Genomic DNA, 13,907 nt, shown 5'->3' on the forward strand with positions numbered 1-13,907 from the left:
AAGTGGAATAATTCAACTGGCCTTAAAATAAAATTTCACTTTTAAGTATTCGGATATGCAAAATTGCAGGAAAAATAGGCTTTTGATTGTTTTCACTACTAAAAAACTTTCTTTGCCGGATTCTTTTGAAGACAATTTTTTGTTTTTAATTTTGAAAATCAACCATGTCACCCAAAGCACAACGATGATAGGTTCAATGAACAATGAATCTCTGTTTCCACAACTTGGCGAATTACATTACAAAAAGATAAAAGAAAAGAAAAACCCTGAGAAAATCCTTAGTTATCATATGCGGATGCGGTAACCAGATGAACCTGATATCTTCTCGATTAGACACATGTTTGCGGGTAACAGTCCTTGGTTTAGTGACCATATTTCTGGAACTCCCACTCACTGTTATCTGTTAAAAACTCGAGAAAATTAACAAAGAAACCAAAAACTGCAAACTAGTCAAAGAAGCTTTAAACAGAGAAACACTTACCTAACGGACAAACTTGACGAGTCTTTAGCCATCTGCTGATGCAGTGAAAGTGGAAGGCATGATTGCAAACCCCTGAAAGTATCCACATCAGGCGGCTTTAGTTAGAAAAGGCACTAACCATCATATGTAGTTCGACTTGGTTGTCCAAAATACACATTATAGAATCACACAATCACATATCTTAAATGAAAACTTCCTAATTTCTCAAACACTTCCAGAGCAGGATCAATTGAGAATGCAGTGATTTTGGTCATTCTTTAAGTTTCTAATTCATCCTCAATGATACAACACAATGCAAGACATTAAAAGCATGCGAGCACAATAAATAGTATCTGATCTTTCTCCACAAAATCTTTAAAACACCATAAATTAAATAAACCGTACTAATCAGGACCAATTTAGATTGCTACAAAACAAGAATAGGTTCTCCTTTCAACTAAAGCAAAGACATGCTACCATATAAGCAAAACTCAATGGCAAGATCTAACATACACACTCTGAGAATCTAGGATAATTTCACATAACACTAATTCTCATACAATTCTGTGTGTTCTAGATAACACAATTACAATAGCGACAACTGTAAACCCAATCAAGTCTCGAAACAGAACGCAAAGATTACAATCAAGATAATAGAATAGAAGAAACAAGACTTACCCCAAGCAACGGTGCATTCCTCACTAGTAGCGCTGGCCTGATTAGCTTGACACTCGATGCCTAAAAACAACAACCAAACACACAAGAACAAAGTAAGCAAGCCAAATCCAGCAATCTCAGGATCAACAAAACACCATCGTTACAAATTTATCAAATCAATCGATTGTTCTATGACTTACAGAGATCCATGATGTGGTTTCTGCAGATCGCACAGTTGTCAACAACGATATCTGAAACCAAAAAACAAAAAGATCAATCAAAAACTTGACCTAACCAAAATCCACATCGTAAAAACAAACATCGAAGGACATAAATCAAGATACTGTTAAGGATTTGTGCGGTTACCCCAAGCCCAGAGAGAAACGGCGCTCCACTTTTTGATTTCGAATCGCTTAGGTTTCTTTGTGGAAGACGAAGCAGCGCTGCCAGAGGCTCCTCCCGCAGGAATCATAGGAACGTCGGAGTCTAGAGTCGCCATTAAACCCGATCGGAAAGGAAAATTTGAAACCCTAGAAAAGCCGAAGAACAAACTCAACGATTGCGAGAGAGAGCTCGCTGGGTTTTTTTCTTGTAGAGAGAGGACGGTCGAAGAAGAAAGCAAGAGAATGAGAACTAAAATAAAGCCACGCTGGGCTTTGCCTATATATATTAGTGGGCCTTCGTGAGAGATTAATTATTTCCCGTAATTTTCCATTAAGTCGGTTAAAATTTCCCCTTTTTAACATAAAATATCTAAAATTTTCTCTTTTTATTATCGAAACAAATTTTTATTTTTTAAAATTGTAAAGTAAATTAAATATTTCAATACCATTATGGAAAGATATCTAATTTTTTAACACACACTTTTTTCTATGTATCCCCAGAAAAATGAACAATAAGCTTTATTATTTTTGATATGTTTTTCTATGTATCCCCCAAAAAAAATTAACAAAAAGCTTTATTTTTGATATTATACGTCAAAGTCATCAAGTATACTTGTGTTTGTGCAGATAAGATGAGTAATATATATATATATATATATATATATATTTTTTTTTTTTTTTCCTTCTTCAAATAATTTTGTTGTGTCGAGTAGATAAATCAATAGAGTGAAAACAATCCCCTACATTTATATATGATTTTTTTACAACAAGAGCAATGACCATCAATGACCATTAAGACTGCAAATCACGAATGCATAATGTGGAACAAAACACTAAACCATAATGGTGGAAAACCACTTTTTGTGAACAACGTTTCTTACAAGTGGTGCAAATAGGCCGAGACATATGATGATTGTTGTGCAGAACACGTAGCTCTTTGCTGAAGAAGAACCACGATGAACCGGGCTTCATGTATAAGTCCTCTCCGATTAAGCAATTAATGTGTAGGGTGATACAACAGGGCTCATCACACATATAAAATCGTTCTCTTGGAAGTATTTGTTTCTCGCAAAGTTCACACCAATACGTCGGGACGATACTTGTCTCCTTACCATCAGAAAGAGCTAGTATATCACGTATTGAGGTAAAGTAGCACATTTGAAACACAAAGCAAAGTCACACTCAATACAGTTGAATGTTTCATTTGTAATATGAGGTTCTGATAACTCTTTGCAAACTGAACATGTTCTCCGCTCCCCTGGTTTGGATGTAAGGAATAAGGGATGCATATGACTCTCATTGATCAATGGCTCAGAAATCACGGCGCACTGCACGTGTAGCTTAAAATATAAACACTCTTCTTCATCACATCTATAGAAGAAACCAGCTGTGCACAACCAAGGACAAGCTGAACATGATTTCGTAAGGTTCATAACACCGTTGTTTCCTCCCACTAGTGTGAGTAAATGAGGGTGTATCGGATGATGTATTTTGCGGAAAAAATTCGCACATGCTTCGTGGAGAATGAAATCGCATCGCATACATGAGTAGATATTACCGTAATATATTGGTGTGATGCATGCTTGACACTGTTTATTCTCGTCGTAATCTCTGCATGTGTTCTCATCAAGTCTCAAATGATGATGTTGATGGCTAAAATGTTGTATGATTCCATCGCTTATCCTCACAAACGGTTCAACTTCTTCAATGTCTTCTTCTGGCTCTCCTTCAAGTTCTTTACCATCCCAAACGTTTCTTTGTGTAGCACATCTTGAATGAACCCCATATGAACAACCTTCCTTGATGCCAGAATAGCCCCCGTAATCATTATCGATCTTTCTACGACAAACACCACAAGACCATTCTCCTTGCTCAAAACAAAGTGTAAAAGCGATACGATGAGGATGTCGAGATATCCTTATGAGACGTGGTAAGCTGGTACAACGTTGATGAACCACAAAGTCACAAGGAGGGCATATATAAAAAGGACAGCTTGTATGTGACAAGGCACAAACGCTGCAAGTTAAAGAAGTGTTTCTTGGAAACAGAGCAAGTGTATGCTCATGCCACTTGGGATAGTCCATGGACAAGACTCGTGGCTTCTCCACACAAGCTATATTCATAGCGTAATCGCAAGCAGAGCAATAGTAAAACATCCTTAAGAGATCTTCATCACAGCAATAACATTCCCTGGTTCCTTTCCCTTTCAACAAGACAAGCTGAAGTGAATGTTTTGGATGAAGAAGGTGTTTGATCTCAACTGCAGCCTTGTTATATTCTTTATGGTTCTCGCCATTGCAGTTTCGGCAGCGGAAATGGAGTACAGCTTCTACTTCTCCTGCTAGCCTCAGTTTCTTCCAGTTGAGAGGAAGGCAGTCCCACATGTTATTGCTCCTCAACGAGACTTCTTCATCTACATGAAACTTTCCTCTCCTACTCGAGGGCAGAGAGAAATTAGCTTTTTCCCCTTTAAAGTCATAGAGGCGACGAGGGACAGTATTTGATGAATCAGTAATAAAAGCTCTGGCATTGGCTCTAGTGTGAGTACTTGGCGAAAGAGTGAACTGTACTCCGCATACGAATTTGTAGAGATGATCCGAGGGTCGAGTTTTTCAGAAATGATTGTTATGACATCTTTTAAAGGCAACGGCTGTGAATCCAAATCCATAGAGTTGAATAGAGAGACTGTTTGAGTAACGAGTGACATGAGCTCCGACTTTGGCTGCGAGTCGAGATCCATTGAGCTCACTAGAGAAATTATAAGAGCGATGTGTGAAACGATCTTCAAAATCTGATCAATCATCCAATACCTAATGTCGATGAGAGGTAGTAACTGATGAGTAATGAGTGATATGAGCTTTGACTCGAGATCCTGTTTCGCTTTTGGCTTCGAGTACGTGACATTGGCTAATTGAGTAATAAGTGATACGAGCTCTGAATCTGAATCCAGTGAGTAGGCGGAAGATAATATTTGAGTGGTGAGTGACATGAGCTCCGGCTGCTGTGGATCCGATTCAGTAGAGCTAATGAGAGAGATCATTCGAGTAATGAGTGACACGAACCGAGACTCCGCTCCCGAATCATCATCCGGTATAGAGTTGCCGAAATGTATTATTTGCTTGATGAATGAAATGAGTTCCGACTCCGGTTTAGGTTGCGAATCCAAATCCATAGATTTGATGAGAGAGATTAGTTGACTAAAAAGTGCTACGAACTTTGATGGACGTAATTTCAATAACAAAGCCCACTCCGAAACCGAATCCTCATCGATAAAGAAAGATATCACTTGAGAAATGACTATCCCTAGCTCCGACTCCAAATCCATTGTGTCTGCCCAAGGAAATGATTTGAGTGAGTATATAATAACCCCAAAACCGGAAATAAAAAAAAACAGAAAAAGAAACAAAAGGAGGTGATCGAGTATAACGACTTTGGTGTCCTCTGTATGTATCGGGGAGCTTTGTAAAATTCTTAAAATAGAATGACAAGTTGTCACGTTTACATAAAGTCAATGACTAGAGTGTTTTCTATATTACAACATACCAGTCTTGTTCGAAAAAGTCATTAAGGAGTTAGTCGTTGGATAGATAGGTTGTGCCTACTGCCTAGCGTCTAGCCTATAAACAGAGGATTATTTGTAAATTAATCGAAGTCTAATTTATCTATGGTTGATATAACAATAAATATGTAATTTTAAATACTATTTATTACCTGTCATTGGTAAGATCCGCAAGCAACAGAAGATATCACAGAAAACAAAATTAGAAAAATGTATTAGAACCGAAAACATACCCGTGTGGAAGAGGAGACCACTAGTAATTAATATGGTGTCATTTTGTATGAATTCGTGAGAAAACATTCTTCTTGTAATCAATCTGCTACTGAATGTTCCTACTCGAATGTAGTCGATGTATCCGTTGAACCGGCTGCTATACCGGTTTAAACCCTCTTTTAATTAAAAGCTTGGTTTTGACAAAAAAAGAAAACAAAAAAAAAGGATTCGTGAGAAAACTTATTTTCAACAATATATTTATTTACAATTTTTTCATAACTCATTCAAATTATGCATAAAGAAAAAGTTCCATTCTAATCAAACATTTCAAGAAAAAATGCAACAAAGATTTACAAAATAGTGTCAAAATATTTGTCTACAAGCCATGTGAGTTACAGAATAGCTAGATGATGTATATGCTTTTATGCCACCTGCCTCTGGTCTCTTAGTGCCGAAACTTTCTTCCGCAGTTCAAGATTTGATATCCTCTCCACCTCCAGAGCTCGTTCGAGCTACACATTCGGTTTAACATTGTTAGCCTCAGAAAACAAAAACATATATTACGCAAAAGGGTTTGGATTCGATAAACCCGATATAGGAAGGAAACTATAGAATGATAATTTAACATAGACTTTTCACGAATCATATTGCATCTCTAAGACATGCCTCTACAAAAGACAAACGAGAGAGAAGATAAGATTGTACCTTTGCAGCTCGCATACTCCATTCTCCAAGAATAGCTCTTAATCTTTCATTTTCTGCAACATACTGTTTTAGGAGTTTCAAAACAGAAGATGATTGAGTTAATTTCACAGATCCGAAGATGTGTAGCCCTTGCAAATTGGTCGATGCAAAAGATTTCATAGTAAAGCATTTTTTGTTACACATGATGTGACTGTGATCTTCGTGGAGAGTATGTTATGTTCTCATGTTCTTATGTTTATAAATAGTCTCAAACCTGATTATTGGTATTCCGAACGTGCTGTATCTCTCTATCTCTCTCAGAGATCAGAGATCGAGCAAGAGTAAGCTCGGAATGGAGTTGATCCACCTGCAAACATACAATTTTAATCTATTATCATCCTCCATTTCGAGATGCCACATAAAGAGTATTAGCCATGAAATGTCAATCAGCTATGATATGTTTTCCACCAAGGGTGATAATTAAAAATTAACCATGCGAATTTGCAAGTTTATCATTTGTTAACTGAGCTTTACCTCAGCAGAAAGTGTTCGCAGTTCCTGATCACGAGTAGCCACAAGATGCGCCAGATCAACCTGAAAGTTTATCATTTAACAATTGCAAAATTAAAATCACTGTGGAAGGAATTACATGGATTTTAAGAAAATTATCAAGAATGTTGTTAGCATGAGGAGTCATTAATTTTGTAATGGAGCAGTTCAAACCTGAGGAGTGCTGCTACTACCATTGGTTTCATATTTTCTTAAAGACTCCTGCAACCGCAGAATCTGGAGAAAAAAGAAAGAGAGAGGTAAGAAACTCACTCTAGCGAAAGCACAGGATAATTCTGCATATAATTAGGTTGGATGATGAAGAACTAGAAAGAGCATTGAACGTAGGATTACTAGTACGATACTGTAGACTAGTAAGAAATAACACAAGCATCAAGATTCAGAAATGAAGTACTCATGATAAATATTCCATGTATTGTCACCTCTTCACTGAGATAATGGAGATTCTCACGCTGATATTGCAGTAGAGCCATTTGCTGATCAGAAAGGCGACCAGCTTCATGGTATCTGTTTTTCAAGAAAATAAACTGAAGACTTGAGAATTGTATAAGTATCGCCATGGCATTATAAGGTTGTCATGCTAAATTTGATATTCATGACGACTACGAATATAAGGTTCCAGTGAGATTGTGAAAGTACCTCAATCCCTCCAAAGCAGCTGGTTGAAGGGGAGAATACAGTGAATTTAAGACATCGGGCTGAGAGTTAACTGAGTTATACTGGCGAACATAACCTACCAGTATTAAAACACAGATAAGAAGAGCTGCATAATAACTTAGTTACATAATCTCTTACTAAACAACTGGCAGAACAATGTAACAAAAGAATGCATTATGCTCTAGCCAATGGCTCTTTCGAATACACTGTATGACAGGTTCTGCATTAAGAACAAAAAAGGTACTGAAACCCAGAACAGCAATTCTTAAAGATACTTCAGTGATCTCCTGATATTCAACCACAAACTATAGCCAATTGTAAGAACTGCATACATGATACATATAATTACAAATATATGACCATAGAGTGTAGAAAGTTTGATGGTAATTTAGCATGCATTTTATCGCAATAGAGCCCAGAGGCAATGGAATTATTTCAGTTATGCTCTATGGGTCAGGTACACAAGAAATGAAAACTGACACTTAGCAATCATGGCATGAAATTTTGAGACTAAGAGAAGTATCCAGGCTTAACAGCTGAACCTGGTGTATTTCATATATCTAACAAACAGAAAGTGAATCGATTTGGATACTGCTCTAGTTGAGACACTAAAGTAATGCTGAATGCATGCCTAAAAGTGTAAATATGATTTCTAGACCGTATGGCTTACCAACAAATACAATCATAAAAGAAGCGGCAGATATTGCTTCAACAGACATGATGAACCTGCAAGATTAATATGCTCGTAAGCGTTTTCGACCTTGCCAAAACAAAGGTTCCTTCACCAAGTTTTTCCAAAATAAAAAATAAGAAAGCCATTGTCAGCTTCTATATACTACTTCTAGTCAATAGCATCAATATAAACATCTTGTAGGCATTTATCTAAGAATTGGTAAACATGTTAAGTCAAATATGTCACCTGCGTGAATAAAAACAGTTTATGNGTTCCTGATCACGAGTAGCCACAAGATGCGCCAGATCAACCTGAAAGTTCATCATTTAACAATTGCAAAATTAAAATCACAGTGGAAGGAAATACATGGATTTTAAGAAAATTATCAAGAATGTTGTTAGCATGAGGAGTCATTAATTTTGTAATGGAGCAGTTCAAACCTGAGGAGTGCTGCTACTACCATTGGTTTCATATTTGCTTAAAGACTCCTGCAACCGCAGAATCTGGAGAAAAAAGAAAGAGAGAGGTAAGAAACTCACTCTAGCGAAAGCACAGGATAATTCTGCATATAATTAGGCTGGATGATGAAGAACTAGAAAGAGCATTGAACGTAGGATTACTAGTATGATACTGTAGACTAGTAAGAAATAACACAAGCATCAAGATTCAGAAATGAAGTACTCATGATAAATATTCCATGTATTGTCACCTCTTCACTGAGATAATGGAGATTCTCACGCTGATATTGCAGTAGAGCCATTTGCTGATCAGAAAGGCGACCAGCTTCATGGTATCTGTTTTTCAAGAACATAAACTGAAGACTTGAGAATTGTGTAAGTATCGCCATGGCATTATAAGGTTGTCATGCTAAATTTGATATTCATGACGACTACGAATATAAGGTTCCAGTGAGATTGTGAAAGTACCTCAATCCCTCCAAAGCAGCTGGTTGAAGGGGAGAATACAGTGAATTTAAGACATCGGGCTGAGAGTTCACTGAGTTATACTGGCGAACATAACCTACCAGTATTAAAACACAGATAAGAAGAGCTGCATAATAACTTAGCTACATAATCTCTTACTAAACAACTGGCACAACAATGTAACAAAAGAATGCATTATGCTCTAGCCAATGGCTTTTTCGAATGCACTGTATGACAGGTTCTGCATTGAGAACAAAAAAGGTACTGAAACCCAGAACAGCAATTCTTGAAGATACTGCAGTGATCTCCTAATATTCAACCAAAAACTATAGCCAATTGTAAGAACTGCATACATGATACATATAATTACAAATATATGACCATAGAGTGTAGAAAGTTTGATGGTAATTTAGCATGCATTTTATCGCAATAGAGCCCAGAGGCAATGGAATTATTTCAGTTATGCTCTATGGGTCAGGTACATAAGAAATGAAAACTGACACTTAGCAATCATGGCATGAAATTTCGAGACTAAGAAAAGTATCCAGGCTTAACAGCTGAACCTGGTGTATTTCATATATCTAACAAACATAAAGTGAATCGATTTGGATACTGCTCTAGTTGAGACACTAAAGTAATGCTGAATGCATGCCTAAAAGTGTAAATATGATCTCTGGACCGTATGGCTTACCAACAAATACAATCATAAAAGAAGCGGCAGATATTGCTTCAACAGAAATGATGAACCTGCAAGAACAATATGCTCGTAAGCGTTTTCGACCTTGCCAAAAAAAAAGTTCCTTCACCAAGTTTTTCCAAAATAAAAAATAAGAAAGACATTGTCAGCTTCTATATACTACTTCTAGTCAATAGCATCAATATAAACATCTTGTAGGCGTTTATCTAAGAATTGGTAAACATGTTAAGTCAAATATGTCACCTGCGTGAATAAAAACAGTTTATCAATAAGGAGTTTCATTATGAGATAGTAGTAATTTTCTTAGCAAAGTTGGAAGATGTTAAGGATGGAGTCAGAATCTTCCTTTTATTCGTATAATCGTCGAAGACAAAAAAAATAAAAACAGAAAATGTGATCAACTGAACAGAACAGAAAACTCAAAAGAATGTATAAGCAGTTAGAGTATCTAAAAAGAAGGCTGCAGACCTCTGTACAGTAAAAATGGGAAGAACACTGACGTATGGTCTCCACACCATGAAAAGCAACATAGATGCAGTCCCTAGAACAAAACAGAGTCACCTTATTGAGTGCAAGAAATAGATATATGTAACAATATATGATTGGAAAAGTAGCATCAAAAATTACCATATGCCATGATGGCAAATGGCAGACGAACTACATGTTTCAATTTCTGACTGAAACTGTAATAACCCTGCAATAGAAGGTTCTTTCAGAAGGTATTTAGATGAAATAACTACAACTACAATAGAGAATATCGACCCATTTCTACTACATAGGTTTAGAAAATAAATAAAACGAGCAGTATCCGCCTGGTTAGAACAAACATTACCTGCAAGCGTATTTTCTGGACCTGATTGACAAAGTATTGCTGAAACATACCTGTTGCAGAAAATAGTCATGATAATTTTATACATATCCTGCAGTAGTCCTCATGACCAATTAACAAATGTACTAGGCAGTAGCATACCACAATTTAGTCTGAAATTGCTTCTAAACAAAGATTGTAGTAATAAGCTTAAAAAGGGAGTATTGTAGTTTACCTGTTAACATCAATAGAGCAACATTGCAGCTGCAAAGTATCGAGGGGATAAGAGAGTCTACAGACTGAAGTATCCACGGTGCTCCAACTGCTAAAATAGCATAACCTGCCTAAAAATTTTAACAGACAGTAAATACAAAAGAGTCAGACACTCATGTTTTCTCATAATGCTTATAAAAAGAAAGTTACAAATACTCTTGAGGTAAGTTTAGAAGCACTTGCCAGTATGATCAGATAAATGCAGCTTCCAACAAGACTTCTAGATTGACGATGACCGAAGAGAGGAGCTTCATGTAGAATATCAAGAAACCTACAATCAGAAAAACTGGAATGATTTTTTTGCATAATAGAGAGAATTGAGTAATCTGCAATATAATTTGAAGAAAAAAGAAAGACGCATTGGATCTGAAGCTCAAAATTGGCTATGAGTAGAGAGAGAAGGAAACAAAGCGATCAAATCATCACAAAGGAAAAGACTTGGGGGTTGAGCTTACATAGCATTGTCTTGCTCCGTCGCGGGATTGAAGGAAGAAGATCGTCGAGCGTTGGCCATTTTGGTATTGGGTTTCTGCTTTCGCTTGTGGGAGTGAAAAACTGTAAATCTCAAGAGACTTGTAAATTAGGGTTGAATCATATTCGTTGCTGCCCCCCCAATCTAGAGATTTTGATAGGGAGATGTGAAGAGCAAGGCGTAAGAATTACTAGAAGAAATCATTGAAGGGATTAGAATGTTTGGTAGGTATAACGCTCGCTCTTTAATTGGGGGTTTGTGCAAAAGTCCCCCCCCCTCTTCGAACAACCAGTCAAAATTTTGCTGAGATTGTCTGATTGGTCCAACAAAAGGATTAAAAACAAACAAACAAAAAAATATTGAGTGGATTTTGCTGGGCCTAATTACTACTATTTGGAACTTTTTAAGGATTTTAGTGAGATTAAAAAATGGTGATGTTACATTACAACAAGAGTTATGGGAAATATTTACATAAAGTTTACTATAATTTATTAGTTATAAAATAATAGTAAAAGTTTTATTTGATTTATTCAATATATTTTATAATTTTTTACATATAATTTAATTAGTTTTATACTTTGATTTCAACCCTCTTCGGTAAAATATACAATTTTCAAATCAATGAATCATATAAATTTAGTAAAATCCGGAAAATAAAACAAAATTCGTATTGAAGCGGTTGTGTTTAAAAATTTCTATTTAACTTTTCGTTTTTTTTAGTTGTATATATTATATTGAATAAAATATAATATTTGTGAATTCTAAGATTTTAATAAGATGTCATTACGTTGATGCGCAGTGCAAAAAAATATTTAATAAATTATATATAATATTTTCTATTTTAAAATATAAGCAATGTTGTATCTTAGTTTTAAAATATATATATGTCATTATTAAACGATTTAGGGGTGCATATATTTAATCTTAGTTTTATAAATAAAATTAAGTATTATAATTATTCTAAATAGTTTGTAATTGTTTCTAAGATTTCTGAAGCAATAAATAGAATCTGTTAAATAATTTCAAAAATATTTTCTTATTATTTTGTAAACTAATATAAGCTTTTGTTTAGTTAGTTATTAAATTAACTAGGTATGGAACCCCCGCGATATTGCGGGGAACTCATTTTAGTAAAATTTTTATTACAAAATTTTTATAATTAAATTTATTTATTAAACTATTGGGATTCCTAAACTATTTAATAAAAATTTCAAAAACATACAAATTTTTAAAACATTCTTTATATCTTTATTGAAAAATATTCTTTAAAAAATAATCTTACCTTCACATATGATTAAATAAATAATTATCAATGCTACACAAATCAAATTAAACAACTTTTTACGATTAACTGCCATGAGATAACATTGCAGTCGTGTTATTTCGTTCGCTTTATTCGTCGTAACCTTCACATGAATAAATGAAATCTACAGTCGTGTCTTCTCTTCTTAACCCTACATTCATATTTTTGTATATTTTATGAACCGTTACAACTTATTCTCTTGTTATCAAATATGATATGTAAATGATTATTTTTTTATTTTTTATTTTGTTTTAAATGATAAAATTATGAATACATTGTATAAGACACTATAAATCTCTTAAATAATCATATAATAAATTACAAATATTAAAAATATTAATTGAGGACCATTCTTAAAATGACATAATGATTTGTTTAAATTCATTTCTATTACTTATTTTAATCCTTTTTAGCATAACTCAAACATATTTCTATTTCCAAAATCGCTTTTTACTTCATAAAAAATGAATATAAAAATTACTATTTAGTCAATCAGTAAGAAAATTATCAATCCTCTCAAATTTGAATATAACTAAACAGAAAATTATCACATTTTTTATTTATTTGAATCAAAACTCAGTTATATATTCATATAAAAAAGAATACATCTATTTTCATAAAGGCAGTATTGTAAATGAATATATAATACAAACAACTATCGTTTTATAGATGAAATATATTTGTATATAAAACAACCTATAGTCATTAAACATTTTGGCAATTATAATAGATTATATATATATGGTTAATTCAATATTGAATGTACTTATTACTTATTTTTCTCTGTGTAAGTTGCTGGTTAATTATCCCGAGTCACACATAAATAAATAATATAATAAATATTAGAGGGGAAGAATAATACTTAGAACTTATAACAATAATATTTAGGTGTATGATATAACATCACAATGTGTGCGTCTAAGGAAGATGGTCGGCCAAGGACGGCCGGGTTCATTGCTCACACACACTCCTCTTTTTCTTTGGCAGTCAGTTCCAAAACCTTTTCAAAATTTTATAATATTTCATATTCGGTATCTTTTGTTGTTAAGATTTCAATTTGAGTGTATTATGACTAGAACTAAATATACAAATTCCCTTAACCTATATGAAGTTGTAGATAAATCTTTGTCATCAAGATAGTTTATTGGACAATCATCTCAACCGTCAATCTTTCTGTTGATCACCGGTTTTCCATCTCCCAATAAACTGAATATTCCCAACTGTAGAAAATATAATAGAACGAACTGTGATATTTTATTTTTAATTTTACCTTGATATTTCATAATCAGATTTTTTTTTAAAAAAATAGAATATAGAAATCCATATTGTTTTCTATAATACAATTAGTTTTCTAATCAAAAAAGCATGGAGTAGACAAATATATATATATATATATATATATATATATACTTGTGACAAAAAAAAAAAATATATATATATATATACTTGTGACAAAAAAAAAATAAACAAACATATACAAGCCAATATGCTCTTATTTTCTGAAAAACCAACTTGAACCACATTTTTTAACAGCTAAAAACAAAATTTTCGGTTTGGATTCATACCAATAGAATG

General features: G+C 34.2%; 2 protein-coding genes and 1 pseudogene across 3 annotated transcripts; all 3 read right to left on the minus strand.

Moving 5' to 3' along the window:
- LOC104706402 (RING-box protein 1a) lies at window positions 121-1,750 on the minus strand. The gene is made up of 5 exons (XM_010422591.1): window positions 1,484-1,750; window positions 1,318-1,368; window positions 1,139-1,198; window positions 482-553; window positions 121-400 (listed from the first exon to the last, which is right to left on the minus strand). The coding sequence occupies exons 1-5, from the start codon at window positions 1,614-1,616 to the stop codon at window positions 363-365; spliced, it is 354 nt and encodes a 117-aa protein (XP_010420893.1). The 5' UTR covers window positions 1,617-1,750; the 3' UTR covers window positions 121-362.
- Window positions 2,551-5,451, minus strand: LOC104709251 (annotated as a pseudogene).
- Window positions 5,562-11,323, minus strand: LOC104706403. 2 transcript variants are annotated; one of them, XM_010422593.2, is made up of 14 exons: window positions 11,013-11,323; window positions 10,741-10,828; window positions 10,520-10,628; window positions 10,309-10,358; window positions 10,104-10,170; window positions 9,945-10,017; window positions 7,854-7,909; window positions 7,166-7,259; window positions 6,949-7,033; window positions 6,680-6,742; window positions 6,491-6,550; window positions 6,231-6,323; window positions 5,978-6,040; window positions 5,562-5,784 (listed from the first exon to the last, which is right to left on the minus strand). In XM_010422593.2, exons 1-14 carry the CDS (start codon window positions 11,069-11,071, stop codon window positions 5,695-5,697), a joined length of 1,050 nt encoding a protein of 349 aa, XP_010420895.1. In that variant the 5' UTR covers window positions 11,072-11,323; the 3' UTR covers window positions 5,562-5,694. The 2 variants fall into 2 exon arrangements, with proteins under 2 accessions (XP_010420895.1, XP_010420894.1); XM_010422592.2 differs by lacking the exons at window positions 6,680-6,742; window positions 6,949-7,033; window positions 7,166-7,259; window positions 7,854-7,909 and adding exons at window positions 8,297-8,359; window positions 8,566-8,650; window positions 8,783-8,876; window positions 9,471-9,526.

This window comes from Camelina sativa, chromosome 8 (genome assembly GCF_000633955.1).
Source record: "Camelina sativa cultivar DH55 chromosome 8, Cs, whole genome shotgun sequence".
Taxonomy (NCBI): Eukaryota; Viridiplantae; Streptophyta; class Magnoliopsida; order Brassicales; family Brassicaceae; genus Camelina; species Camelina sativa.

What these genes read in the sequence shown, in the direction of transcription:
- LOC104706402 (XM_010422591.1), bottom strand. Translation starts at nt 1,616, where the DNA reads ATGGCGACTCTAGACTCCGACGTTCCTATGATTCCTGCGGGAGGAGCC. An exon ending in GGAATGCACCGTTGCTTGGG is followed by an intron (nt 554 to 1,138) that starts GTAAGTCTTGTT and finishes GGATACTTTCAG; the next exon opens with GGGTTTGCAATCATGCCTTC. An exon ending in TCGTCAAGTTTGTCCGTTAG is followed by an intron (nt 401 to 481) that starts GTAAGTGTTTCT and finishes AGTTTTTAACAG; the next exon opens with ATAACAGTGAGTGGGAGTTC.
- LOC104706403 (XM_010422593.2), bottom strand. Translation starts at nt 11,071, where the DNA reads ATGGCCAACGCTCGACGATCTTCTTCCTTCAATCCCGCGACGGAGCAA. An exon ending in GCATTTATCTGATCATACTG is followed by an intron (nt 10,629 to 10,740) that starts GCAAGTGCTTCT and finishes TAAAATTTTTAG; the next exon opens with GCAGGTTATGCTATTTTAGC. An exon ending in TTTTATGATTGTATTTGTTG is followed by an intron (nt 7,260 to 7,853) that starts GTAAGCCATACG and finishes TAATACTGGTAG; the next exon opens with GTTATGTTCGCCAGTATAAC.